Source organism: Aquila chrysaetos, chromosome 5 (assembly GCF_900496995.4).
Source record: "Aquila chrysaetos chrysaetos chromosome 5, bAquChr1.4, whole genome shotgun sequence".
Lineage (NCBI taxonomy): Eukaryota > Metazoa > Chordata > Aves > Accipitriformes > Accipitridae > Aquila > Aquila chrysaetos.
Genome location: NC_044008.1, coordinates 38,362,373 through 38,389,005, shown reverse-complemented (window position 1 = coordinate 38,389,005; position 26,633 = coordinate 38,362,373). Strand labels below are relative to the sequence as shown.

At 52.1% G+C, this 26,633-nt stretch overlaps 1 protein-coding gene across 6 annotated transcripts in view; it reads left to right on the top strand.

Moving 5' to 3' along the window:
* CPEB1 (cytoplasmic polyadenylation element binding protein 1) overlaps positions 1–26,633 on the top strand; it is a 43,775-nt gene that overhangs the window by 12,825 nt on the left and 4,317 nt on the right. For 2 of the 6 annotated variants that reach the window (XM_030015072.2, XM_030015077.2), the window contains 7 exons: positions 3,963–4,151; positions 20,189–20,415; positions 22,071–22,320; positions 22,645–22,758; positions 22,863–22,967; positions 23,973–24,109; positions 25,320–25,518. In XM_030015072.2, the coding sequence (XP_029870932.1) occupies positions 3,963–4,151; positions 20,189–20,415; positions 22,071–22,320; positions 22,645–22,758; positions 22,863–22,967; positions 23,973–24,109; positions 25,320–25,518 (1,221 nt within the window). Of the gene's footprint in view, positions 1–2,857; positions 2,997–3,126; positions 3,699–3,962; positions 4,152–18,285; positions 18,410–20,188; positions 20,416–22,070; positions 22,321–22,644; positions 22,759–22,862; positions 22,968–23,972; positions 24,110–25,319; positions 25,519–26,633 lie in introns of those variants that run through there. The other 4 variants (XM_030015074.2, XM_030015075.2, XM_030015073.2 and 1 more) reach the window with 4 other exon arrangements.

The window sequence follows — 26,633 nt, the reverse complement described above, 5'->3', positions numbered from 1 at the left end:
GCTCTAGTCCACAGGGTTGCTGCACACAAAGGTGAATCTGGTTTTGTCAGTGAACAGCTTACACCTGAGTTGTGCTTATCCTTCAGCTGCTTTGTATACTCAGGGACCTCGTTGGTGGAGGGGCTTCCTCTGTACTCGGGTTCAGCTAGAAATTAGCATGTGGGAGCAAAGGGAGACCTCTTCATGGCTGCAGAGGCAGTAGGAGTGGGATCTAGCTTGTTTGGTTCATGTTTGCTTAACTGTTCTGTTGCCTCCTTTCTCTGGATTTTTCTCAGTTTTCAAGCTAAAACCCATTTACTGGATTTTTAGCTGGCTTTGCAAGTGGCCTAGGTCTGGAAGGCTCAAACATCTGAATGTCTTTGCACTTGAATGAAGTGTTACCTTTCAAGACTAAGTCTGATGGCACAGAGATGCTGCTGCTATGGGACAGTGACTGAATCATGCTTGGCTCTCCCCATGCTACCTTAACCTGCCTGCCACAAACTGCCTGTGGATCACAGCTCCTGGTGCTAGTCCCTGCTTGTCCTCTCTGCGCAGGCTTAGGCTGTAATTTTCTAAATGTTTTCCTGTTTCAAATGCCTGGTTGGTGCAGCCACACTGCATACCAGATCAGGGGAATGAGCCAGGCTTAAAACTAACTCCCTGTGGCTTGGTTTTAACCAGATCAGCTCCCCAGCACAGCTTCCTGTGTGGAAACTCATCTGCCTAAACTGGTGTAAGTGGGGAGGGAGTGCTGGGGTGGGGACAAGTGGCTGGGGTTGCAGCTTGTGTATGCTGTCTGGGCTGGTAGGGTTAAACTGCAGGTTAAGAGCTGAACTGTGTGGAGATGCTCGCGTTGAAGAAGCCTTTGAAATGTCTTAAATGCAGTGCTAACATCTGAAGTCTGAAAAATGCAGCTTTCCATCCAGGCGGTGGTGTGGAAAGCTGTCCAGCCTGTGCTGCGGTATGCCTTGGCTCCAGGGATCTCCTGGACAGACAGGAAGATGTCATCCAGGAGAACCGCCTGCTCTGAGACTAGCATGTTTTACTAAGGACCTTCTCATGATGCTCTTGAAATCAAACCTGACTGGCTTGGGAGGCGGGAGCTCAGTCTCTCCCCAGTGCTCGGGCATGAGCCCAGCACAGCGTGGCTCCCTCTGCCAGGATGGTTGTCTTTCAGTGGCGACTCCAGGGAAATATTCAGGTTGGAAAGACTCATGCTGGTTCTTGGGGCTTGGGAAAGTCTGCAGCAAAGCATTTGGGCTGGGTTGGGCTGCGTTAGGTTGCAAAGTGAAATTATTTAATATTTGATAGATGGTTACTTATGAATAACTTGAGGTTATGACTCCTTAGACTGAATTTTTGTAGGAAATTAATTCTTCCTGCCCCGGTATCCTATTAGTTTTGTCTGCCATCAACAATTGATTGCTTTGTAACAAATTTCCAGGCTCTGAATTTTAAGATAACTATTCCAAAAATCCATTTAAATTTTATTTTTTAAGTTGGTGTTTTTCCTTGATGACATGTATCCATCTTTCAGCATGGCTGGGAGTGTTAAAGGGGAAGCAGGCTTGTACTGGCTGTTTGCTTTGGGTGGGAAAAGGTCTAACTAAAAAACGCTGGTTATCTAAGCAAATTCTACTCTGTGCTTCAGCAGTTATACCTGTAACTGAATTGCAGGGAGCTTGTCTTTAATGTAGATTGAAGTCATCAGAGGGAAACATAGATCTCTTGAACTTGAATCTCATTGGGTTCAATTAAACAAAACAGCTTATTTCCTGAAAAATGTAGATAGCTGGTGAAAATGTGGTTGGATGCTGTGGAGTGAGTGCTTCTTGGCACTGATAAATTTGTTCCCTATTTTCCTTATTTCTTCAGTGGTGGGTTTCATCCAAGATGTTGAATCCGAGTGGGATTCAAGTTCTGTCTGTTGATACTCTATTTGTGTCCATGCTTCCCAGAAGATGAAGCTTGGTGGGAATTAATCTTGAAGATGGCATAAAACCTAGCAAGATCCTGGTCCCCAAAGGGAAGGTAGTCTCGTACTGCCAAGGATCTGGGCTAGAGCACAGCACTTCTGCATTTATGAAAATGCAGAAATGTTACATATTCATATGGGCAAGTTATGGTTGCTGTGGGAACTGAGTTGTCTGAGCAATGTGCCTTTATCCTCTCCTCCCTACAGCTGCATTATAGATGTTTTTAGGGCCTGTCCAAAACAAGCAATCTGAAAACTATACTGGTAGAATTAATGCAGTGAAATACCCTGCTGAAGATGCAGCGTGATGCTTTCAGAGGAATATTTGATGCTGTTACAGGTGCTTGATAGTAATGTGACTGAATTGGCACTACAGCTTGTACTAGTACTACTAGTGGATGCTATCCTGGTGAAGTGTGGTAGAGGAGGCTGCAGCTGGGAAGGGGGAAGGTGGCACGTTGCCAGAAGGTACTGTTTTAGCTGCTCTCATCCCGACTGCAGTGCTTCAGCCCCCTCGCTGATCTGGGAATGTTGGCACTCCCCAGATCGCCATGGGGTGAAGGTGAGGGTCCCACCTCTGGTGGCAGCAGTGGCCTGCATCTCGTGTAGGGTACCCACCTGCCACCGACCCTTGCGTGGGCTTTGCTAGGTCATGGGCAACTGAGTGGCATGGGATGTGGCTGTGGATGTGGAAAAGGAGGCCAGGAACGCTGTCAGGCTGTCTGGGATGGCCGGGCTGCACGTGAGGGATAACGTGACAGGCTAGAGTCACTGCAGCGCCCTGCTGAAGAGCGGGGAGTGGTGTGTGCGAGGTGTACATCTGATGGCACAGTGGGAGGGTGTGGGGGCAGGGGGAGGAGGAGGAGACAGCTGCTGCTGCTTGGTAGCTGGCTTATAAATGCCCTCTGACTCAGATTTCGGGTAACACAGCTGAGCATCTTGTGGTTTCATCAGCCCCCAGATCCCCGCATTAAACTGGAATTCTCAGACTATGAACCTGCTGCATTTCCTTAGGCTGTTGGCACAGGCTTAAACCGAGGCAAGAATCCGGCATCTCCAGTACCGTAGGCTTGTGAACACCCCGCAGGGGAGGGGAGGGCTGGGAAAGGGGGGGGACCAGGCGGGTGGAAGGTAAACAGGCCATGAAAAATTCCTGATGTGAAATGGGTCCTGTGCTCCAGCTGGTCCTCTTCTTCCTGTACCAGTGTGATGTGCCTGCTCGGGCTGGACCCAGGATCATGGGCTTCTCTCTGGGTAGCGGGGGGGGGGGGGGCGTTGAAGGTTATCCTTGTTACTCAGTGGTAAACAATGCAGAGTCAGTGAGGCACAGTGGCCAAGTTGAACCAAATAGATTATGCTAGCAGAATTGTGAAGCTTTGCATTGGGCTGTGAATTGGAGCCAGCAGCTGGAGTCTGTCCAGGAATAAAGTGTTTTTGGGTTTTGTGGGTGGAGGGAGGCGGGGACAGGAGAGCTGGGTAGCACTAAAACTAACTGCTCTGTCGCTGCTGCTGCTGTCGTCGTTGCTGGGGGGATTGCTGCCTCGAGCCTCTCGTCTGCTGTGCCGTATTGTGGAGCCCTGCTTTTGTGCTGCCTGCCTCCCTTGATTTACTGGAGCTGCACCTCTCTCCTCCTGCCTGCCGTCTTGTCTTTCCGGGGAAATCTTATCCTTTCTTCTTACCTTTATTTTGTAAGAGCTGATGCAGTTCTCTTGCATGGCTGAGTGACGTCACTGTCAGCACAGTAAGCATCAGCAGCCTGGTCACATGCTGACCCAGTCAGTAATGCAGACGGGATAGGAAGGTGGAGGGGCTGAGGGGGGTAGGGGGCTGGTTTCTGGACATATGGTAGCCCTCCCTTTTGGGGTGCAACTGCTAGTTGCAGAAGCCGTGGCTTCAGAGCAGCACGAGACCTGGCTCGGGGCTTAATGCTTTGGAAAACTCCTTCTTTAAAAAGAAAAAAGCAGCCCTGAACTCTCAAGCTTCTGTTTGTTCTCAATCTGAGCAGACTTCCAGGACTCTGAAGAAGCAGTGGCAAGCAGGATGCTTTTCCCCACATCCACGCAAGAGTCTTCCCGTGGCCTCCCAGACACCAACGATCTGTGCCTTGGCCTGCAGTCCCTCAACCTGACAGGGTGGGACAGACCCTGGAGCACCCAGGACTCTGATGCTGCAGCACAAACCAGCACACAGTCCGGTGAGTCTGCTGACACACGCAGCAACAGTTGTTGGATTCCTTTTATTTTTGGCCGTTTTAAAGCTAACGCAGAGCAATTTGCTTGTGTAATGGGGTGCTGGCAGTTACTGACAGGGGCTTCTCAACCCGTAATGCTTGTGTAATGTGGCAGTTGAGTTGGGGAGGCTGTGCCACAGCCTCCTCTGCTCTGCTGTCAGTTCACTGCAGACAAGAAGTGCCCCAGCTTATGTTTTGCTCGGTGCTGTAATGCTGGTGGAGGAATAACCTCGCTGAGAGAGGAGAAATCCTCTCCCTGCATTTGGAGGGAGTGGGTGGGGGGTGTGGTGTCAGGAGGCTGAACATGCTGGGTGGGAGTGAGGCTAAACTTCACTCCAGCCTGAGAAAATCCCTGGTGGCAGGTAGCTCTGCAGGCAGCAGTGCATGTGCTTGCAGAGGGACCCCCCTGCCCGACTGCAAAAGTCCAGGCAGCACCACTTGCTCCTGTGCTACGGCAGCGTTGCCTGCTGAACTCTGCCTGTGGGGTGTGGTAGGTGCAGCCGGCACCCGACTAACAACTTCAGCCGGCAGCTCGCAGGCTGGGTGGAAGACTTGGAGGGATCCTTCTCCACTCCCACGTTCAACTAGAAATAGCGGTCTGTGCCTAGCAGTGGGCTGGAGGAGGTGCAGGGGAATGGCTTCTTGCTTTAACTCTTTTGGTCCAGAGCAAACCTATGTGATCGGCAGGGTGTGGGCTCACAGCCACACGTTGCTGGCTGGTTTGCCCTTCCCCCTCAATCCTCTCCAGTCTGGTTTTGCAGCTGGGATTGGATGGGGAGGCTTTGGGGTGCTGGGTGCTTCCCCTGGAGTGGTGCAGGGTTCAGTTAACTCTTCCAGAGGCATGACCCTTCTCTGTAAAATTGCAGGAGGGGAAAGGGGTGCTGTGTGCACAAACTTAATGCATCTCCTCGGCCTGGTGACAGAGGAGGGGGTAAAACAGAGGGAAGAGTTCATTTCCCAGCTTTTGAGGGCTGTAAAAACCAGTTTCACAAATGGTGGTGTGTTCGTTCAAGTATCAGTCCATGGAAAGATCTAGTGCTTTGGCAGAGTTTGTACAAGTTCAGCCTGGTTGCTACAGAAACTCATCCCTTTATAGCAGCACGCTGCTGCTTTGTTAAAAGGGTAGTGCATCTCTGCGCAGACTTGGGTGACACAGGAGGCCCCAGGCGTAAAGTTGGTGCTGACAGGAATGTAGATAGCTTCTGGGGTGGCCTGGGCAGTGTGATTTGCCCATGTATAAGTTGGGGGGAGCGAGGGGGTGCTGTCAACCACCTCTGTTCAGGGGATGCTGCCCTTGGGATAGGAAGAGCTGCTGGGACACAGGCCTGAATGTTGCTGCATGGGTTGTAAAACAAAAAAAAGAAAAAAAAAATCACTTGTGGGGTAGTGGAGTTTGAATTGACAGCTTCATCAGCACAGCTCACTTAAGTCTTGGGGAAATTAGATGTAGAAACTCAGCATGCAGGCTTGTGTGTGGGCCCTAGCACTGGCACTTAGGGTTTGCTTGCAGTCAGCATGTAGTAGCTTTATTAAGCCTTGCTCTGCTCCAGCACATGGCCCTATGGGCTTCCCCTAATGAACCGTGGAATACCACACACTCAGTATCTGTCCTCCTTTTGTTGCTAGCTGAAACCTTGAAGGAGGAGGGAGAGACAAAAGTTACCAGTGTGCAGTGGTCTGGACAGGTGCCTTAGAGCTGTGCACTGAGCCCCTTTATGGTTGTTAGCAGACTATGGGCGCTAAACCTGTGTTACAGGATCTTTAATGTCAAGAGCACTCTTAAAGCAGGCAACATCCATGCTGAATGGTTCTGCTGCTGCTAACAACCACAACACCTGGGGCTCAGTGCACAGTGGTGCTGCAGAACAAGGGCTGTCGCACACCAAGGCGGCTGCTCTGTGCGGATGTCCCAGCCCCACCTGATCCACTGTAGCCATCTCCACTGCTCTCTTGGCCGGCTTCCTGCCAGGCTGTCTTGGCAGAGGTGCGGACGTCTCTGCAGCGCTCCGGCAGGCAGGCGAGCAGCATTCGCACAAGCCTGTGGCAGTGCTTTGCACCTTGCGGGTTGGGTGGTGGGGCCGAGTGGACTGTGATTGGGGGGGGTTCACTGTCAGGGGTGGAGGGGCTCCTGGTTTCAGGAGGGAGATTCATTTGGAGATGATTTGAAGGTGCTCCAGTGACCTCCCTGCTCGCAGAGGGTGTATCTGGTGTCAGGTGCCCCCGCTGACTGCAGTGCCTCGTGCTGGAGCTCCTGCCTGCCGCAGAGGCCTGGGAAGAGTGGTAGAAAGGATCTAACCTCAGGCACTGCCCCGGGCTTGGATGATCTGCACCCAGTGGGTGTTTGTGACAACTTGTGGTAACAGCTGCTGGAAGATGGCACCCAGTACTGTCTGGAGAGGCCTGTTTCCTCACCTCTTCTGATATTCCCCTTGTACATGAAGGGGGGATGGCTGGGGTGTAAAACCAGCCCAAATGCAGCTGTGCTGCTTCCACACAGGAGCCTCTGGCCTTCAGAGGCTGTGCAGAGGGTCTAGTGCTATATGGCGGGGGGCGTTGTGGTCCTGAGACTGCGTTCTCCCTCTCAATCCCACCCTCCCTTCCCGGGTGTGCGGCAGCTGGGCCAGGAGTGCTTATTGGTCTGGGCTGCTGTTACTCGCCTGCTCCAAGAGCTGTGGGGATGGTGTATGCTGGCTGGAGAAGTGAAAGGCTGATATCTCTCGCACAGCTGTTATATTGCTTCAGCCTGCCCACACCTCCCATGTCTGCAGAGCCTCATCTTCTTCGTAAGGGCCCTGGAGTGGCAATGTGGGCCTCCTTGGGAGGGGTGATCTTGTAGTTCAGGAGTGCCTTCTGAAAGGGTGTGAAACAGTTCTCTTTGGGTGGCAGAGGAGTGTTCCCGTGTCTGAAAGCTGTATGTATCTGAGGAGTCGGCAGATGCTGATGCTTCCAGGTGGCCTAGCTGTGCTGTGACAGAAAGAGGGGAGGATGTGGAGAGGATGCTGCTGTGTCCGGGTGCTCCCGATGCCCAGTGCTGAGGCCTGGGAGGCTGTAGTTGGCCTAGCCTCAAGGGCTGGGGTCTTCATCAGGGTGTCCTGAGAGCAGGTGAGGCTGCGTCAGTGCTGGGCTGTCTCTCGGGGCTGAGGAGGGATGGCGCTGCCAAGCAGAGCTGTTGCGCCGCTGGCGCCCAAGCGTTTGGAAGGTTCTAGCAGTGACTCAGCTGCACAGACCCACAGGGAGGTGGCTGGAAGGGTGGAAATGCAAAAACCTAACAATCAGGCTAAAAATATTGCTGATGTGGTCCCCTGCAGTGCCTGTGCTTGAGTACTGATGAGCTGGGACCTCCTCTCCTGTCTGCGTAGTCCCTGCCAGCGTGGAGCTTTCTCAGCCTGGGAAGGACCTTTGGCTGCAAACCCTTCTGGTGTCACCTTGTGTTCCCAGGGCGGTGTCACTGTGCAGCTTGGTGCAGTAGGATCAGGTGCCTGCTGTTGGCCGGGGCTGTGCTGTGGGAGGCCAGAGAGCAGCAGGGCTGGCTTGTGCACTCCAATCCTGCCTATGTCCCCCTTCCCAAAGGGCTGCTGAACCCCTTGCACCCAGACAAGGTTATTTGTAACAAGTTTTCCTTCCTACAGTGCTGGACCCCAGCACTGAGGATGTGTGCTTAGCCCTTGAGAGCGTGCCAGATGCGCTGCCAGTCCCCAAAGCTGGTGTCTGGAGAGAGCCTCTCTGGGAGGCAGCAGCTGCTGCAGGCTTGAGCCGCCTGCATTTATTGGCTGTAGGATTGAACTGCTGTCTCATAGCAGGAAAGGCATCTCAAACCCACTGCTGCCACTAGATCTGTCAGGCTGGAAATACTTCAGCAAGTCCCAGAAACCTGCTCTGTGGCCCAGGGAGGGGCTTTTGCAGGAAACTGGCCTTGAATGCTTCCAGTCCTGCCATCCGTAGCTGTATTTCTTGAGGCAGCATTTCCCCTTCTTTAAAGTAGCCTCATAGTAGGCAGACACTTGTGTTAAGACCTTTGAGTTCATTGCTCTGCAGAGGCAAGGAGGGGTTAAGAGGCAGTGAGATGGGACTGCCCTTGATGGTATCCTTTACTGTCCTGTTCCTCAAGGAGCACAAGCAAATGGGGTCTCGATCCAATTTTTGCCTGGAGAACAGGTGACAGCAGTACACAAGCAGATCCATGTGCAGATTTTGGGTCTCCCTGGCTGGTTTTTAGCCTGCATGCCAGCTGCTGGGTCTGGCTGGTCTGTCCTGCCCTACATTGGGAGGCTGTCCCTATGTGGGACAGCGGACTTGCCCACTGGGAAATCATTCTAAAACCAGTCTGTTAACGCTAAGTTAGCAATGCTAACCTGCAAGGGTGTTTTCAGAAGGATCAGCTCTTCTTCCAGAGGGGATGTCAGCCTCTGGATGAGCCCAGCCTGAGCAGGTGAGCTCTTCCTGATGGTGTCAGTTGGACTTCTGTGCTCTATCTGCTTCTCTGCTTGTTGTGTGACCCTAAAGCTGTGGGTGCAGCAACAGATCTGAGCTTTTCCTTGGATCTGTGCTTGAGACTGCAGCTCCAGCTGCATCTGTGCCCTCTCCGGGGTGGCTGCTGGTGCCGCATTCTCTAGCTTGCAAGGTTACAGCTCCAGTTGCTCTGGTGCTGGGGAAATGGCCTGTGGTAGGGAAGCATCGATGAATCTTTCCAGCCCTTGGTTCTTCTGCTTCCTGGAGCACAGCAACTTCTTTCTGCAGTAAGCTTGAACTTGCTGATTATCTGTAGTTGCTTAAAATCTGCTATGCTAGAACTGCAGGCAATCTGTTGTGTGTTGCCTGGCAGATAGCTGAGGCCTCTGACTACGAATCACTCTGAAGTCTTCAAGGCAAAACCCCTTCTCTGAAGGATGAAAGAAAAGACCTGTTGCACAGAAGGAAGCACAGGTGTTGTCATGGACTCCTAGCCTTTCTTCTTGATAACAGCAGGAGGGACTCATAAGGAGCTCCCCCAGGAGAGACTGTTTTCAGACTGTCCTCAGAAATGCTGTCTGTGTATGTGGTGGCAGGCACCTGAAAAGTGCCCCCAAGGGAGAGTTGCTAATCAGTCTGGGGCTGGCTGTTGCTAGTAAGTACAACACAGCAATCACTGGCCTTCCTCAAGCTGTTGGTTTGAGTGTTCAGCTGCAGAGCTTGAGGAAGACCCTAGAGGGGCAGAGGATTTGGATGAAGGAAGTCCTCCAGATCTCTGCCTGTTTTAATTTGCTGCTAGGCTAATCTGTGCTGCAGCATGGTGCCAAGTGCCTGCTCCATAGTGCTCTCCCTTGTGCCACGTGTATGTCTGGGGGTCTCCCTGCTCTTCTACCTCCTGTCTTTTGGACAAGTGGCTTCAGAAGACAGTTGCTGCCTGGGTGTGCCCTCAACTCCTGCATATACCTGCTTGGCTGCTTGAAAATACTTCTCCTTGTGCTAGAGGAAGGTTTCAGAGGCTCATTCTGATAGAGGAGAGTTCAGTATCTGGATAACTAGGCTGTCACCACAGTATCCAAGAAGGATTTTTCCTGTTCCCTAGTGAAAGGGGAGCTTCAGGTCCAGGGAGTGAGCACTTCACCCTGAGTGAGACTCACTCAGATATAAGCCCAAGCCTGCTGAGAAAACTCAGTAAAAGGTTCCTTCATACTGCTGATGGCATGGCTGCTTATGCTGGAGCAAGGAGGCAAGACCACATCTTGCTGGCCTCAGACCTGCACCCAATTCAGGCAAATGGGTAACCAAAGACTTGGTGGTGGTGGTGATCCTGAATTGCCCGTGTTCTCAGTGTCCTTCATTGCCTTGAAAGGAAGACAGGCTTTTCTTGCAGCTGTGTGTTAAGCCCTGGCCCTTCTGGGGCAGCCTGCCTACTGTTCAGGGCTTAGTAGTGGAAGCACAAACATAGTGGTAGTGCCTTCTCTGTGGAGGTTAGTTATAATAATGCTGTAAGGGAACAAACCCGGAAGCTGGCTTGACTTGCATGGTCTCCTGCTTGGTGGCTGTACTTCAGGAGTACCTGAGGCGGCCTTACTAAAAGCCTGCCCCATGCCATCTTAGCTCTTGTAGGGCTTTTCTGAGGATGCACTTGGTGTGGATGCTTAATGGGCACTTGTTTCTTGAGCATGTTTCAGTAAGGGCTGCTCGTGCTCTGTGGGCTGATTTCTCAACTGCTGGCCTGAGCCAGCTGTGCTGTGGAGTAGAAAGCAGGAGCACTTAATAGCTGCAGACTGCTCATGTGGCAGCAGTATTTGATCCTTAACAGAATAAAATTTGTATCAAATAAGTAAAACAAGTATCAAAACTCTGAGTTTGCAATTGGTTTCTAATGGAAGTTGCTCTTAATCTACCTTTTAAAGCTTCCATTTGAGCAGCTTCTCCTAAACAGATTTATTTTTATTTGTGCTGATGCTGTAAAATAGAAGATGCAAATAGATGAGTAACTGGATCAGGAAACTAACCAGCATCTCTGCTTATATCTAGCTAGAACTGAAGTGGGTCAGGGCAGCCTCCAGTCTTGTGCTGGAAATGGCTTGTGGGAGCAGGCACGCACCACCCAAAACCCTCCCCTTGATTTCTGTCAGGGAAGGATGTTTTATTATGGCCTCTGGGGCAGCCCTGAGGGGCTGTTGCTGCTGCCTTTGTGCCCTCTGGAGGTAACAGCAGATGAGTGTGGGTGCAAGGAAGGCACAGACTTCTTGAGCATCTGATCCTGCTCAAAGCTGTTAAGAGATGTGGTAAAGAAGATGCTCTGGCACTGGCAGATCTCCACCCTTCATAGACATGCTGACTGGTGCTCCACTGGCTGGTGATGCTGCTGTATACAAATACATTGGGCTCATGGAGCTTGCCTATAAGCTTTTTGACTCAAGTTGTAGTCTGGACTGTGTTCCTCTCGACTAGCTCCTGAAGTGAGCCTTAACAAGCATGTTCCCTTCTGAGGAGAGCATCGGAGCTGCTGTTTGGTGGCTCTGAGCTGCCCCAGGCAACTAGTAGCTTAGTCTTTCTTTCCTGTTGTGATCAATACTGGAGGTAGCGGCAGGGTGTTTTAGGTATGTGTAAGCTTTGGCCTGGAGTAAGGATCATCCCCCAGAAATTGTGCCAGTCAAATGAGAGATGAGGCAGGTAGGTTTTCCTCCAACCTTTGCACTGCTAGATGTCTAAGCAGCTGATGGGATGCTTGCTTGCTGGGCAGAGCAGACCTGAAAGGCTTTGTTTGCTGCAGCTTCATTGGTGGTAATATGGTAGCTTTCTAGGAGAGGCCATGAATGTGTTTTTGGCTCAGTGCCTTCATTAATAACTCTACAGCACGTACAGGTCTGAGTCCTTCCACTTGGAGCTGGTTAGGGGAACTGCCTGGACTTCCACACGGCTTTTGGAGCTGCTCTCCCAATGTGCTGGGGCTGCCTGTAGCAGAATGTGGGAGTGATGCCTGCTCTTCCCCTTCCCCAGCTCTGGTGGGACAGGTGCAGAGTTCAGCATCTGCTCCTGCTTTAGACTTGAGTTTGTCCCTGGTGCTGTGTGGTGCCTGGGCACAGCATGCTGCCCTGATAACCAGGCTGCGTAGTGCGGTGTTGCGGGATGACCTGTCAGTGCAGTGACACTATGGGCAAGGCCAGTGAGCCAGCAGAGAGTTTGGCCTGTTTGTACAACTGAAATCCCTGTAGCTGACTTCTTGTGCAGTGACTGTGTGCGGGACTGCTGTAAGATGACCTCTTAGGCCCTCTGCAGTGCTCTTGACAGGCTGCCTTTTTAGGGTGGTAGGGTAATTCAAGTTGGAAGGGACCTCTTGAGATTATCTAGTCCAACCTACTGCTCAGAGCAGGATAGGAAAGCTGCTGGAGGGTGGCAAAAGTAGCATAGCCCAAGGGGTCTGTAGGAACTCATTCATGGGCTGCCTCAGTGTTCCCAGAACAAGGCCTGTTTAAATGGGCACCTCCACTGAGCTGGCTCTGAAATTGTCTGCTTCCAAAAGGTGCTGTGGTCCTTGACCTGTCACCGCATAGATACTGTGCAGTGCCACTGTGGGGCTGAATTAACAGCCTCCCAGAGGGTGCAGGCTGAGGGCAGGGGCACTGGGCAGGGCATCTCCAGCCAGTGCCGCATCTTCCATCTCAGCACCTTGTATCCGTGTCTCTGGGCTCACTCGCCTTGTGCGTGGTCCCTTAGGCGCTGGCAAAACAGCTGAATCACAGGTGATGTCTGTGCTACTGCCAGCTCAGAAGCTGCTCTCAGACAGAGCAGCCGCCACCATCTGTTTGAGATGGCCATGGAGAAAGGCCCGGTTTCCCTTCTTGCCCCTCTGGCTTGTTTTCTCTCCAAGACTGTGGAGGGAAGGTGAAGCAAACAGCTAAAGCTGTGATTCTGTACCTGAGGCATGCAGACCTCTGGAAGGTAACTGGGAACCTGCAGGCATCACTGGTGGTGCTGAGTGTGCCAATCTAGTGATGAAGTGGCTTTGTGCCAGCTGAATGCCTTAGTGAGGCTTGTGTGCCATTTTTCAAATAGGATTGCATTTGGGACTAAAGCCTGTCTTTTTTTAGTTCTTCCTTTACCGCAGCCTGCTGCCTTGCCCAAAGGGGTATGGCCAACAGCCTACTCCCCCTGATCCCCCTCTAAAGAGCATACCTTCTCCTAAAGGTAGTAGTATCCTGATGGACTTGACACCCCACAAACTGCAATGCAGCTGAGTGGTGAAAATGAGTCAGTCTCATCCTTGTTAGCACGTAAAGTAACACATGCTGCAGAGTTTGCACCCTGGATGTTGCAGCAGATAATTGAGAGGAGTTTGGTACTTAAATATAGAAGTGTTTGTTCTTGAGGCTGCAAAGCTGAAGCTTGTTGTGCAGAATTTGACCTGAATATGTTGGCTTTTAAATCTCTCCAGGACTGATACATGTTAAAACCTGCTGTATTTCAGTGTTCTGATCTTTCTAAAGACGAATGCAGTTGTGGCAGTCTGCTTAGTGAATGCAATTACCTGTGTACTTCTGATCCTGAATTGCATTTTAGCTGTCTTTACTGATTTTATATTTACCTTGGGCATTTGTTCTCCCTTCCCAGAAACACAGTAGTAAATTCCCTGCCTCAAGAAGCAGCAAGGCCTGTTGTCAGTTAGGTCCCACTCTCGGCACAGAAGGAGGACCTGTACTCTCAAATGTTATTGCAGTAAACTTCTCTGTATTCCTAGTTCTACCACTGTTTCCATTTTTCAGGGCATGCTGGGGAAGTGACTTACCATGTTGGTGCCAGAACCAAGAATAGACCTCAGGTGTCCTGACTCTAATTCTGTGGTTCAGCTGTGGGATCATGCTGCCTTTTTTTTATTCCCCTGCCCCTTCTTAGCAAACCAGAAATAGCTGCCAGAATATCCTCAGTTCTTCTTTGCCCCAAATGAAGAATCTGTCAGGGCAGAGGTTCCTCTTTTGTACTTCAGAAACAAGGGCTGTGCCGTAGTTCCTATTTAGATGATGGTTACTGCTGGTTTGATCGCATCTGCAGTTCTGGGAGCTGCTTTTCTTGAAAATTGGCAGTTGGTTCAATATGGAGACTTCTGTTACAATGTACAGCTCTGGAGAGGGTACGTGCAGCTGACTTCAGGTGGCTCTTCTCATAACAGCAGTGACTTCTTTCCCCACTGGAATAATGGGAGTATAATCAAATCAGGAGTATTTGAGCTGGACAAGACCTCTGGAGGTATCCAACCTGCTTCTCAGATGAGCTCTGAGTGCTTAAGGATGGAGATGCCCTCCACCTCGCTGGGCTCTGTCCCATGGCTGCTCTACTTAAGAGGAAGAAATTTTTGTGCTGCTTCTCTTCCTGCAGCTTTTCCTGGTTTCTTTGTGCACCTTTAAGAGCCTGGCTGTTCCCTGTAAAGGAGTGAATAACGGGGCGGGGGGAATCCAACGTCTGCCTTCCCTGTGCCAAGAAAAGCCTGTTTGTGTACTGTGTGCTGCAGCCCCATGTCTGTCATTGCAGCTTCTGCTGGGCTTAGTTCAGTTGGTGTCCCCTGTGCTTCCCATGCTGTGGCTGCAGGCGTGCTGGCTCCTTGCAGGCAGTGTGAGGTCCCATGGCTGCAGGCATGAAGTGCTAAAACTTCACTTAAGATTAGTCAGGAGTATTGATCACCCCTTCCCCTGTGGTGAGCGGGTCGTGTTTTAAGCAGCTCAGTGCTTCTGTGTGATGGAGGGGGAAAACTCACTCTGGCAGCTTCTCTGGCTGTGTCACTGCTGTAACTACAGAGACTGTAGGCTGTAGGAGGTGGTTAAGGTGCCCATTTGCCTTTCAGACATGCAAATGTTTCTCTTGCCATGAAGTTGCTTAGTGTCTGTAGGAGGTGCTGCTTTTTGGCTGACTAAAACATTCAGCTTGCTCCCACCCCACCAGGGTAGAGTCTGGCTGGGCGGTAAAAACTGCAGACGAGCTGTTTTTCTGGAACTGCAGCAGGCTATTGTTCAGGACATCAGCCTTTTTTTTTCTTTACAAGCTTATTTGATGAACGACAAAAGAAACTGCACTGTATTCAGTCTCCAGGGCCTGGGTCATGCTGCTGCTTCCCTCCTCCGCCACCCTGCCCCAAATGTGCATATGGCTCTGCAGCCTCTGGGCACAGCAGGTGTCACCAAGTGGAAGCAGAAGCATGGTGGTACTGAAACCATCTCTTCTGCCCTGCTTCTCTTGATAAGAGCTTTCCTATTGATCTTCTCACCCCTGCCTCTGCAAGGAGATCAGGGCAGAAGGGTGGACTTTCAGTGTAAGTAGCAGTTGATGGACAAAGGGGAGGTCTTGACAATTTGCCATCCTTCCTGTGCTGAGTAATCTCCCAGCAGACAAACTTCTGGTATCTCCTTTCTGGAGATTGAATGTCCCTCTGTCTAACCTTGCCAGCCAGCAAAAGTGACCCTCTGAAGGCCTCAGCGTCATAGACCTGCTCAGACAAGTCCTGGTCCCTTCTAAATAGGCTTTTTTCCAGCCCTGCAGTGAGCTTTTAAAGGCTGGAACACGTCTTCAGAGCATGACTTCAAAAAGTGTGTGCATGTGCTCCTCTAGCACTGAGTGCCACTGCCAAATGTGGTGTCGAACTGCCTGCGCATTAAGCATGCAGGTGCCAGACATCACTGGTAATGTAAGAATCTGGGGCCTGGCATGCTGTTCTGCTCAACAGGAGTTTGTGTGCATGCACACAGTTATATGTGCATTTGGGCTTGTGAAGAGGCTGTGATGTGTGTTGCCCTATGGCAAATGCTGTTTTCCTCAATGGGGAAGCTTCCACTGATGTTCTTAGTGTGGGGAAAGATCTTGAGCAGAAGGACGTGGACAGCTGTAAGGTGAGAGCGATTTTTGCTCTGGGCAAGACTCAGTTTCCAGTTAACTTGGCTAAAACTGATGCACCAAGGAACAAAGAGCATCAGCTCTACTCTGCTAATGTGCTGTTGGCTTGTTCTGCTGGGTGGTCTCCTGCAGACAAACTAAAGCAGAAGTACTTGTTCAGAGGACAGCTTAATGGTGGCAGAGCTTTTTGTCAACTCTAGCTGTCAGGAATAAATTCAGTGGAGGCTCTATGTGTAGTGCTCTTATCTTGAGGTCTTATTCAAGGCATTAAAGTGTCATTTGTCATCAGCGTAGTGGTAAGGTGGTTTATTTACCCAAAGCCCTTCCCTGAGCTGCCAGCACTGTTAAGCCTGGCTCTTTAGGGCTCATCTTTACATCCACCTCTTATAAAATGGGCTTGGCCAAAGCTACCAGAAAGTCTAATTCTTAAATGGCTGTAAATTATAGTATACAGGGAAGAAAGCCGTATGCTTCAAGGTCCTGGGCAGGTGTTGAAAATCTTAAATTGCAAGTCTAACCAGCACATGGAAGAATAAAAGCTGTTCTGAGGCTGGTTGGGTTGGGTGTTGGGCATCTTGCTGTTGGGGTGCCTTTCCCAAGGTGTGTGCCATGGATTGCAGCTTATGCTGATGGAGTGATCTACTTGAGTTTGGGTAAGTCCATGTTGAATGTGGTAGCTCAGTGGTTGGTAACCAGATTTAAAAGATAATTTGGGGTCTACAGGACAGAGTTGGCATGAAGAGTTGAAACTAGCCACCCTGGGAAACCACCACCGTGGGCTCAGTGTAGCTGTGTACTTCTGTGAAGTGTCTGGCTTGTGTGCAATGGGTCTGAGATGCTTGCACATGCTCCCTTTGGTATCTTTAGGGGGGGCCCCAGGATGATGCAGGAATTAAGAGGACTTACTGCAACAGCATTGTCCTGATAGCATTTACTAAGGAAAGCACAACTAAGGAGGAGTGGTTTGTAAAATGCTTGTTCTCTAGAGAGCGACCTGAGCGCCTGTGAACTGGAAGAGTGCCATGCTGGTATCGAGACTGCTCCACAGAGCTCTTAAATCTGTCAGCGTTTGGCTGACATGCTCAAAGATGGAGCATGCTGGCTCTGAATTCGGTCATTAAAGCTGCAGCAGTGAGTCAAAAGTCAGAATCGAGTTTCTATTAAAAGCTACCTTTTTTTGCTGTCCCCTGCAAAGGAGCATTGGCATGTGCCTCTCTTGCAGCTCTGAGCAGAGGCACGAAAAGTTCCAGAAGCTCTCTGCAAACTGCCATGCTCTGGACAGCAGGGCTGCTGTGTATGAGTGGATGAATGGGAATCACATTGTTCCTTCAGTTAAAATTTCCCCCATAGATGTGAAAAATACTTAGTTGTTTGCACTTAGGTTTTTTTCTTAGTCTGAGTAGTTACCTGATGTTTGCTGCTTCACTTTGGGATCTTCAGGGATGCTCTTGACACCAGAAATTGCTGTTGCATCTTGCATGTGCATTGGAAATGGCTTTTCTCTTCTGCAAGCTGTCTGCTTGGGAGAGGAGACAAGGCCAACTTCCCTGGAAGAACTGTGGCTTTGAGTGGGCCCAATGACTTGAAGGTGTTTTTTTTGTTTTGCTTTGTTGTTTTTAGGTGGACAACCTTTGTCAGGCTCTTGTGCCCCATCCCCCAGGAGGGGTTTCTGTGGGTTAGAGCAGGGAGTTAGAGCAGCATGCCTTTGGGGTGGAGGGGTAAGAAATAAGATCTGGTCTCTTATGCTGGTGTTTCCTAGGCTACCTGCAAAGGCTGGCTTCAGGAGACACAACCTGATTGCTAAGCTTAAGTGTAAAGCAGGAAGTGCTGAGCATGGCTCATGGTTTTTCCTCCCAATGGCCCTGTGAGTGGCTGTAGATACCAAGTGAAGCTGAGTCAGACCCACTGGGGTGGTGTGGGGTCTCCCACGAGCTCAGTGTAGCCTGCAGAGCATGTAACAGTGCTGCCTGTGCAGACCTGTCAAAGCTTCTGGAGTGGATGAAATCCATCTGCATTAACAGCAGGATGTCAGTGCTTCCAGGACATCAAGTTAGGAGTGGGTCAGTTGTAGCTGGCAGAATTTTGCTTGGTGGTAGGTGCTGATACTCAGATGCCCAGACAATAGATCCCTTTAAAGGCCAGTAATCCTGCTACTTGAATGCACTCATACTGGCCTTACTGGTTTTCTAGCTGTGGTGAGAGCTAAGCAATCCTGGGAGCAAATGTGTAAGCAGTGGCTGTAGCAAGCCAGAGTGGTGACAGATGAAGGTGAAATAAATGTGGCAGAGGAGTTGGACCTTTTAATGCCTTTGGGAGCTCCTGATGAGCCCCTGAACCCTTGTTGATGCATCCCAAATGGAGTTCTGTTCCCACATCTCTGATAACCAGGAGATGAGGTGCAGGACAGCATTGCCTGGTCGCAATCTGCATGGCATTTGCTGCTCCAGGTCTCTAGGAATGCTGTGCACACGAGGTCAGCACAGGGCTGTTCGCTGCCCAAAGTTATAAACCCACTGTGCTTGATGGCTGAGGAGGAGGGTGTCAGCACTGGAGTGTTTGTCGGCAGTGAGGCTTGGGCCATGGGATCAGCTGCTTTGCTTTGACTCTTGTACTGTTTAGTGACTAATCAGATTTTTGAGCCTGTTTAACAAATTCAGCTGTCTCCCTTGGAACAATACACTGGCTGTATTTTTAAACATGTCACGTGGCTTCAGAGAAGTCGGCAAACCAGCGTAGTGCGGCTTGCCTGGGCTGGGAGATGCTCTGCCCTGCTCTGTGCTGTGACTAGGAGGGAGCAGTCTCCTCCCCAGCTTGAGCTGTCTGCGACAGCTTTCCCTCGGCTACCTACTGCCGCTAGCGGGGCTGCTCCTGCTTGAGCTCTGCCCAGGGTAAGTACTGCTGGGCCAGTGAGGTTTTTCTGTGGCTGCAGGGTTGGGTGTAAGCACAGATGCTGCTGTTGGGAAGAGCCAAGCAGATATTCAAAGGGCAGGAGGTCCCTTTCCAAGTGTGGTCAGAGGTGAGTTCATAGTCCTGTGCTGTAGCCAAAATGGGTCTGCAGCTCTGCCAGGGAAACTCGCAGGTATAAGACTCTGCAAATGTGGGAAGATGCTGTGACTATTGCTGAGGGATCCTGCAGACCAGCTCTGCCTTGAGTTGAGGTAGATTCTTCAAGTAACGGACCCACCTGTACCTGTCTGAGGTTTCTGTTGGTGTTGTGAGGTTTCTCCCTGCAGTGTGAGGCTAGAGATGCCAGCTCCCCAGCAGGTATGCCACTGGATAACGCAGCTTGGGACAGCTACATCCCAGCATGTCGCTTCAGGCATGCTCGGCAGCTTTCTCTGGTGCTGGCACTGAGTTGGGACTGGTGTCAGACTGTAGTGCACTTGAGCATGAGGGCACTTTTATTCACCTGGTTTGGATAGTGTTTTGGATTATTAATCTTCTGCACAAGAGCTACTGAAAATCTGGGTTAAAAACCTTGTGGTCCTAGCTGGTTGAGATCAGGTGGGTCTGGAGGATATCAAGTGGATCCCAAACTTGCTGTGCTGAAAACTGAAAGCTTCAGGGCAAGCTGCCTTGTTTTGCAGCCTCTGAATAATTAAAACCATTTCTGAATGCTTTGCTCTTTTCATTTGGTTTGGGGACACACTCAGCTTGCTGAGACTTGCTCCTTTTGAATAGAGCTGGCTGGTGTTGTGCCCCTGTGGGATCCCCCATGGCCGAGCTTGCCCTGCGTTCCCTCTCCTTCTGGGTGGCAGCTGGCCCCACACTGCTGACCCATGGAGCAGGATGGGACTTTCATGACCCCTCAGTGGCCTGGTGCTCTGCTCGGGGAGGCAGCTCTGTTTCTAGGGAGGAATTTGCTTGCCTCGATTCTCCTCAGTGGGAGGAAAACCTGCTGCTGTCTGAGGGAAGCAATCTGGTGCGTACTCGTCTGTCAGCTCTTGGGCAAAGGCCTGACCAGACAGGCTTGTTGTGAACGTGTACCGGGGACGGTGCTCGCCACTGACTGTGAAGCATCTCCTTTGTCAGCAGGCCAGACTGGCACGTTGCTGGCTGCCCATAGCCAGCTCCTGTCGGGGCTGACGTGTGTGGCGTCCCACCTACAAGCCTGCAAATGCCTGCTGATGGGCCAGGCCCTGCTCCTCTCAGGCTGGCCATTGGTGTATGCAGCAAAGACTGGCCGTGGGCCCAGTCTGTGTCCCCATCACTAAAACTGTGGGTAGCTGACCCCTGGGTCCCAGCTTGCTCCAGCACAAGCAGAAAGAAATGCCAGTATAATGGCATGGACTGGGCGGAGAGGCCTGTGTGGAGCACCCTTATGAGGTCCACAACCAGGATGTGAGGTCTCTGATTCTGCTCCCAGATGAAGTGGGATCTCTTGGCTGATCTCAGCCTTGGGAGAGTAACCCACCCTTGTGTTTATTGGCCACACCAGGCTGCTGCTGTTGGCTCCAGCTGTGCAGCACCACACTGCAACTCATGGCAAAGAGTGTGCAGCCTTTCCAGAGCTGTGCGGAGGGTTGGTACCTGCCAGATGTGCCACTTCCCAAACAAGCCGTTTGTGGTCTGACAGGAGGCCAGTACCCTCCTGGGCCTCTGCCACAAGAGCCGGGAGGGAAGGAGGTGTCATGCTGCAGCACTGATGGGCTCTTTCTCTCTTGCAGTTCTCAGCATGCTGAGTAACCCTCTCGGGAACGTCCTGGGGAAGCCCCCGCTGGGTTTCCTGCCTCTAGACCCCATTGGTTCAGACCTGCCAGAAAAGTTTTCCACGCCAACACTGAGGAGCTCCCGCCTGGACTCCCGCTCCATCCTGGACTCCCGCTCCAGCAGCCCCTCAGACTCAGACACCAGTGGGTTCAGCTCTGGCTCTGACCACCTCTCAGACTTGATCGTAAGTTTGGGTCTTGCACCCACTCTGTGGTTCCTGGTGTCTTGCTGCGTTTCTGGGGAGCATGGGAGAGCTGGGAGGCCACTGCAAGCCACAGCCCTGCCTGATCAGGAAGGGAAGGGAGTGCTGGAGGGACCTGTCATGCCCACACTGACACAGCAAGGTTCTCCTGCAGCCCAGGGTTTGGAAGAAGGGCTGCTCATGCAGTCCTCCTTCAGCACAAACTAGCAGTATCCTTGTATTTTTTGCTTCTAAATAATGTGTTTGGCCTTTTGGCTTTGTGCTTGCAGCCCTAATGGGTTAAAATAGCTCCTAGAGGGGTCTGAGTTCCTGAGCTGCTGTGTGGCAGGAGGGTGTCTGCCCTGATCCCGGCAGGGAGATGGTTGATCAGCACAGCTGCCTCCAGGCTGCAGCCTGGGCTTCTCAGGAGCTCTTGTCCCTGCCTTTCATTGCCCTTCCCATTTGCTGACTGCACTTCTCCTTCTCAGGGCTGTTTCTTCTAGAGCAAACTGGGTCTAGCCTGCTCCTGTTCCCTAAAGCATAGCTAAATTTGGAAGCCAGTGAGGGAGGCAAGCGTCTGTCTTGCTGACCCAGTCTGTGCTGCTGGGTCTGTGTTGCAGTGTGAGCGGCAGCTCTGGGTGCCAGCAGGACAGCCAGGCTCCAGCCAGGTCTGTGGGTGCTGCTGCATGGCTCGTCCTCAGGACTTGAGGCTAAAGCCAGGGCCGAGCTGCTTCTGGCTCCACCATGGTGTGGCCATGGCGTTGACCCCGCTGTTGGGGTTGGTGTGAAGGACACAGACAGCTTGATGTTGAGTTGATTCTCCTATGATCCACCCTGGAGGATCAGGATCTTGAGCAGGAGTACTGTAAGCAGCTGCAGCACCCTGGGCTCTGATGGCAGGCGGTGCGGGGCGGCAGGGCTTTGTGCTGGCCTTGTTCGTGAAGGTTAGGTCTTCCCCAGCACGGCCTCAGCGTGGGCGGCTATGCTGCAGCAGTGCACAGCTAGATCCGCAGAGCGGCTGGCACTCTTAAGCTGCACAGTGTCTCGCATCCCTGCTGTTTTATTAATCTGTGCTCTTACTCCTTCCACCCTGGGAGAGGCAAGTTAAACCTGTGAGCAGTTGGGTCTGCAGCCAGCTGAGCCCTCACCCTGGTCAGGCAGGCCTGGGAGCTGGTCTGCGGAGGGCGAGAGCCAGCTGGCTGCCTGCAGAGCTCATGGGTGCTGCCAGCAATCCCTGCCTGCTGCAGGCAGGGCCCAGAGCAAAACACGAGGCTCTTCCTGGCATGGTTGGTGCTCCTTGGGGGAGGCAGCTGTCCTTGAGGCTGTGCAGGCTGGGGGTAGCTGTTGGCTTTGTGGTCTGCAAGGTGCCTCCTGCTCAATGATCCCCGCAGCTGATAATTTGGTATGAGATCAGTAGGAAGTGGCTGCAGGGGCAGGCCTTTCCCAGGGAAACTGTGGTCCCTATCAGGCTGCTGGGACAGGTGAGGTGGCTGCTTTCCTGCCTCTGCCAGACCTCAAAAGTTCTCAGGAGGACAGGAGATCACAGAGAGCCCCTTCTCCTGCCGTGGGTGAGGGCAGGGCCACAGTGTGATGCATGGCCTCCAGCATTATGTGCTCTTACTTGGAAGCTGGGTTTTAACGTGGACTTTCTCTTGCAGTCAAGCCTTCGCATCTCCCCTCCTCTGCCCTTCCTGCCCCTCAGTGGGGTGTCAAGAGACCCCCTAAAGATGGGAGTGGGGTCCCGGCTGGATCAAGATCAAGCTGCCCTGGCTACAGTAACTTCCTCCCCAGCCAGTGCATCAAAAAGATGGCCTGGAGCATCTGCGTGGCCTTCCTGGGATCTCCTGGACTCTCCAGAAGACCCCTTCAGTATTGAAAGAGAAGCCAGGCTTCATAGGCAAGCAGCAGGTAAGTTGGATGGTGGCTCTTGACAGGCTTCAGCGCATGGTGATGGTCCTGTGCTTCTGGGAGGGCATGTAGCCCTCCACGTATCCTCTGTGCAGATAATGTGGCTGGACATGAGTTTGCAGCAGATTAGACCTTTCTCCATGCACAAGCCTGACTCTGGGTCTACCTGCTGACAGAAAAACAGACAGGCTGTCTGGGCAGCTGCCTGTTGCTGCTGCAGCTCTGCTGAACCTATAGCTGTGGAATACAGGGATTTGCTTGGAGACCTGTGGGAGAGTGGGAAGTAAATGGTCCTGTACTGAGTGTTGCTTGTGCTTGTTCAAGCTGTGAATGAAGCAACCTGCACTTGGAGTGGGCAGCTGCCTCCCCGAAACTACAAGAACCCCGTCTACTCCTGCAAAGTGTTCTTGGGAGGAGTCCCATGGGACATTACAGAAGGTGAGCAGCCCCTGGCCCTGCACTAAGGCCTTGGGTTTTGGCATCAGGAGAGTGTAGGATGGAGCTTTTGAGGGGGATGCTGACTTCTCTCCTTCTGTCTGTAGCTGGACTGATCAACACCTTCCGTGTGTTTGGCTCACTGAGTGTGGAGTGGCCTGGTAAGGATGGCAAACACCCACGCTGCCCTCCCAAAGGTAATATGCCTAAAGGTAATAGCGACACGGTAGGGTTACTTTTTTCCCATGCTATGTTACAGCACGGATGCTGGGATGGTACGGCTGCATGCTGGTGACTGGATGGTACAGAGCACCCTAGGGTAAATGTCCTGCTCTCACTTGGGTCTGCACCAGGGTTGCAGAGCACTGTCACATCAAACCTGGCATCCCCACCTGTCCCTAGCAGGGCTGGGCAGAAGTGTGGGATGGGGGGAAACCCTCTCTGGTGCTTCTCGAGCCCCAAGTGGGGCTGCCTTGCTCTGGGTGATAGCCACTAGTCCCCACTGCCAGCGTGAGCACCCAAAGCATGCGCGCCCTTGGCATAAAGCGTGTGCAGTGAATCCAAATGTGCATCCACAGCAAGCTGGCAGGCTGTGGGGACTGGTGAGCTGAGCAGCGCCTGGGGCATAATCCTGTCTCGAGTAGCTGGGTTGATGTGTTGTGTAAGAGGTAATGAATTATGGGGTAAAGAGCAACTAGTTTGTAGGCTCAGTGGTGCCTAATGGCCTTGTTCAGTCACTAGAGCAATGTGAGGTACAGAGTGCTGGTGCTGATGGAAGTGATTTTAAAGCCATGAACTTATATTTCTGGGCCAAGACATCCTAAATATGAAGCAAAGTCTGTTTTCCTGCAGAACACCCTGGCCAGGCTGTTGGTGCCCACTTGTCATGTCTAGAAGTGGCTTTCTGCATGGGGGATGGTGGCCCACATGCCACTGGACATGGGCAACCTGCCCCCTTGTGCCGTGCTGAGTTTGGGCTCTTTCCCAGCTTGGCCAGGCTCTGTGCATCATGGGTGGATCTTGTATGTAGAGTCTGCTGGGGCAGGTGCTGCAAATCACTGCCATTCCCTAGAAGGGGTTGGGGACAGCAAGGGAGATGCAGTTGCAGATACTTTGGGTGGCATCTGAGAGTGATTTTTGAAGGTGTCTGCAAACTGGGATGATGTTTCTCCTCTGCTACAGTTCTAACAACTGCCTCTTTCCCTTCACCTCTAAAGGATATGTCTACCTGGTGTTTGAGTCGGAGAAATCTGTGCGTGCTCTGCTCCAGGCATGCTCCCAGGACCTGCTGAGCCCTGATGGGCTCAGTGAATACTACTTCAAGATGTCCAGCCGCAGGATGCGCTGCAAAGAGGTGAGCAGACCCATGAGAATAGCCCTAGAGATGACAGCACAGGATGCTGATGAGATCCTTGGAGACGAGGGGGTGCACGGTGTTACTCTGCTCCAGGAAAGCAGGGCTAAAACAGAGCAGCAGAAATCAAACTGGCTCTTGGCCATCTTTTAATTGATGTGTTCCTGCAGTAGGGCTGGATGCAGACAAGGAGGGAAGTGTCAGATCAGTGTTTGTCCTCTGCGACGCCCTGTGTCAGAAGCTGTGACCTGGAGCTCCTGGATCTGTGGCAGACCCTGGCTTCATGAAGCTGGGCGGTTTCAGTTAGCTGGAAAGGAGCACAGGAGCGGGGATTTTAGCGCTTTATGCTTCTTTCAGTACACCTTTGCTTGCAGAGACAGACTTTGATCCCTTTGGTACTTTATTAGACCTCGTCTGCTTGCAGAACGAATGGCTTTCATGCTTGCCGCAGGCAGATATTTTGGATCCCCAGTGCAGCCTTGGCTGGCTGACCTGTGCTCTGGAGGTGCTGAGGCTGCCAGAGGCTCAGGTTGGCCTTCCAGTAAAGGGGGACCTTAGCTATAGATCAGGTACCACTGTGTGAGTTTGTGGAGTTAAAGAATTGAGATTCAGTTCTTATCTAGACAGGCACAAACTAATTGCGCTCCAGACAGCTCTCCTGGTGTCTGGCTATTGGCAGCACTTTCATGCTTGGTGATTTAGCTCTGGCAGAAGTTTCTCCTCTTTGGAGCCCTAGATCAGCTGTCTAGCAGATGGAAGCTCCTGTCGAAATTGGCAGTGGGTGGGTTGTTTCATTGATCTCCTCCAACAGGCTCCTGTGCAGGCGGGCATCTGACTGGGCTGTTAAACATAGGTGCAGGCAGTAAGTAAAATCCATTTGTGCATGGGTTGTTTCCTGGCTGCCAGCCCCAAGGGACCAGTGTTTTGAGTTCCAGTTTGGCTGGAAGCAGAGCAGTGTGGCAGTTGGTTTTGTTCCCTTGAATGGGCCTTGTGGGTGCTCTGGAGGTGTCTGGAGCACAGCTGGAGCTCCAAAGCTGTAGTGTCCTGGATGTGGACCCTGAGCAGCAGTAACAAAGCAATATTTGCAGGTTGGGGGTAAGGTCTGAGGATCTGGGATGGCTTCTGCTGTCAGCTGAGGGCACTGTAGAGCAGCACAGCGTGTGGCTTTGCAGGCCCTTGGCTGACCCGACCCACTTGTGTGTGGTTTCAGGTGCAGGTGATCCCATGGGTGCTGGCAGACAGCAACTTTGTGCGCAGTCCATCACAGCGGCTTGATCCCAGCAAGACGGTGTTTGTGGGGGCTCTGCATGGGATGCTGAACGCGGAGGCCCTGGCAGCTGTCATGTGTGACCTGTTCGGAGGGGTGGTCTACGCTGGCATCGACACAGACAAGCACAAGTATCCCATCGGTAAGAGATGATCCCGCCAGGATCAGTAGTTGCCCACGGCATGCTCTGAGGAGGCTGCAGCAGTGCCCTTTGCTTGGTCCCTCAATGGGGAAGACTGCTCAGGCTGCCAGGCTTTGCCCTCGCCTGCTTTGGGAGCAGATGCCTGGCCAGCCTCTTCCACAGGTGATGTTCCTCGCATCCCTGCCATGGGGAGGTAAGACAAGTCTTGGGGGAGGGCTGGCAGAGCTGACATGCCTGGGAACTGGAAGGTCCTAGATCATTGCAGAGCAGCTCAAGGCTTTTAATATCTCTTTAGGCATTGCTGAAATGTTTCCTGCCCTTGTTCAGGGCTGTGCCTGGCCAGCCAGCTGTTAATGGTCATTAGATGCTGCTTTAGCTTTTCTTCCATCCCCAGAGTGCAGATGGCTGTGGCTCTTGCCTTGGTTCCTGCTGCCTGTCAGGGCAAACTTGGACCCACTGGCTGCTGAACCTTCCTGCTGGAGAGGCAGCAGGAACAGGGCAGGGCTGTGGGCAGCTCAGTTGAACCAGCACTTGTGGGCAGTGTCCTGTTCCCACTGTCCTGTTTGGATCCCCTTCAGGGCGCTGTCACTTTGGGCTTCCAAGGCAGCTGGTGGCACAAGTGGAGAGGCTTCCCTGAGTCTCCTGACTGGGTCTCCTGGGGGATGACATGTCCACCTCAGCTCAGGGCATCAACTTTCCTAGGGTCAGAGAGGCACTGGGGATGAGTGTGACTCTTGGACAGCACTCCCCTCCGCTGATGGGGCTGATGCTGCCTGCAGCAGTCCGTGGTGAGTCTGCTGCCTGTGGTTCAAGCTGTTGCCCTGAACCATGACCTCTGGTCAGGTAGACCTACTGCGCTCTTGCAGGTGGAAAGGATGAAGCCTTTGAGGTCCCACCTCCTAGATGGGGCTGTGTGTTTGAGAGGGGCAGGTTATGAGAGCAGCCCTGTCCCTGTGCCCTGCAGAGACAGCCTCCCAAATGGGAATGGAGCACTTGCCACTTATGTCACAGGAGCTGAAACATCCCATGTCGTGACACGTGTTCCCTGTACCTCCTTGGTGGCTTTATGGGCCTGGGGACAGCACTGAGATGACTGGTCTGTGTGAAAAAACCCT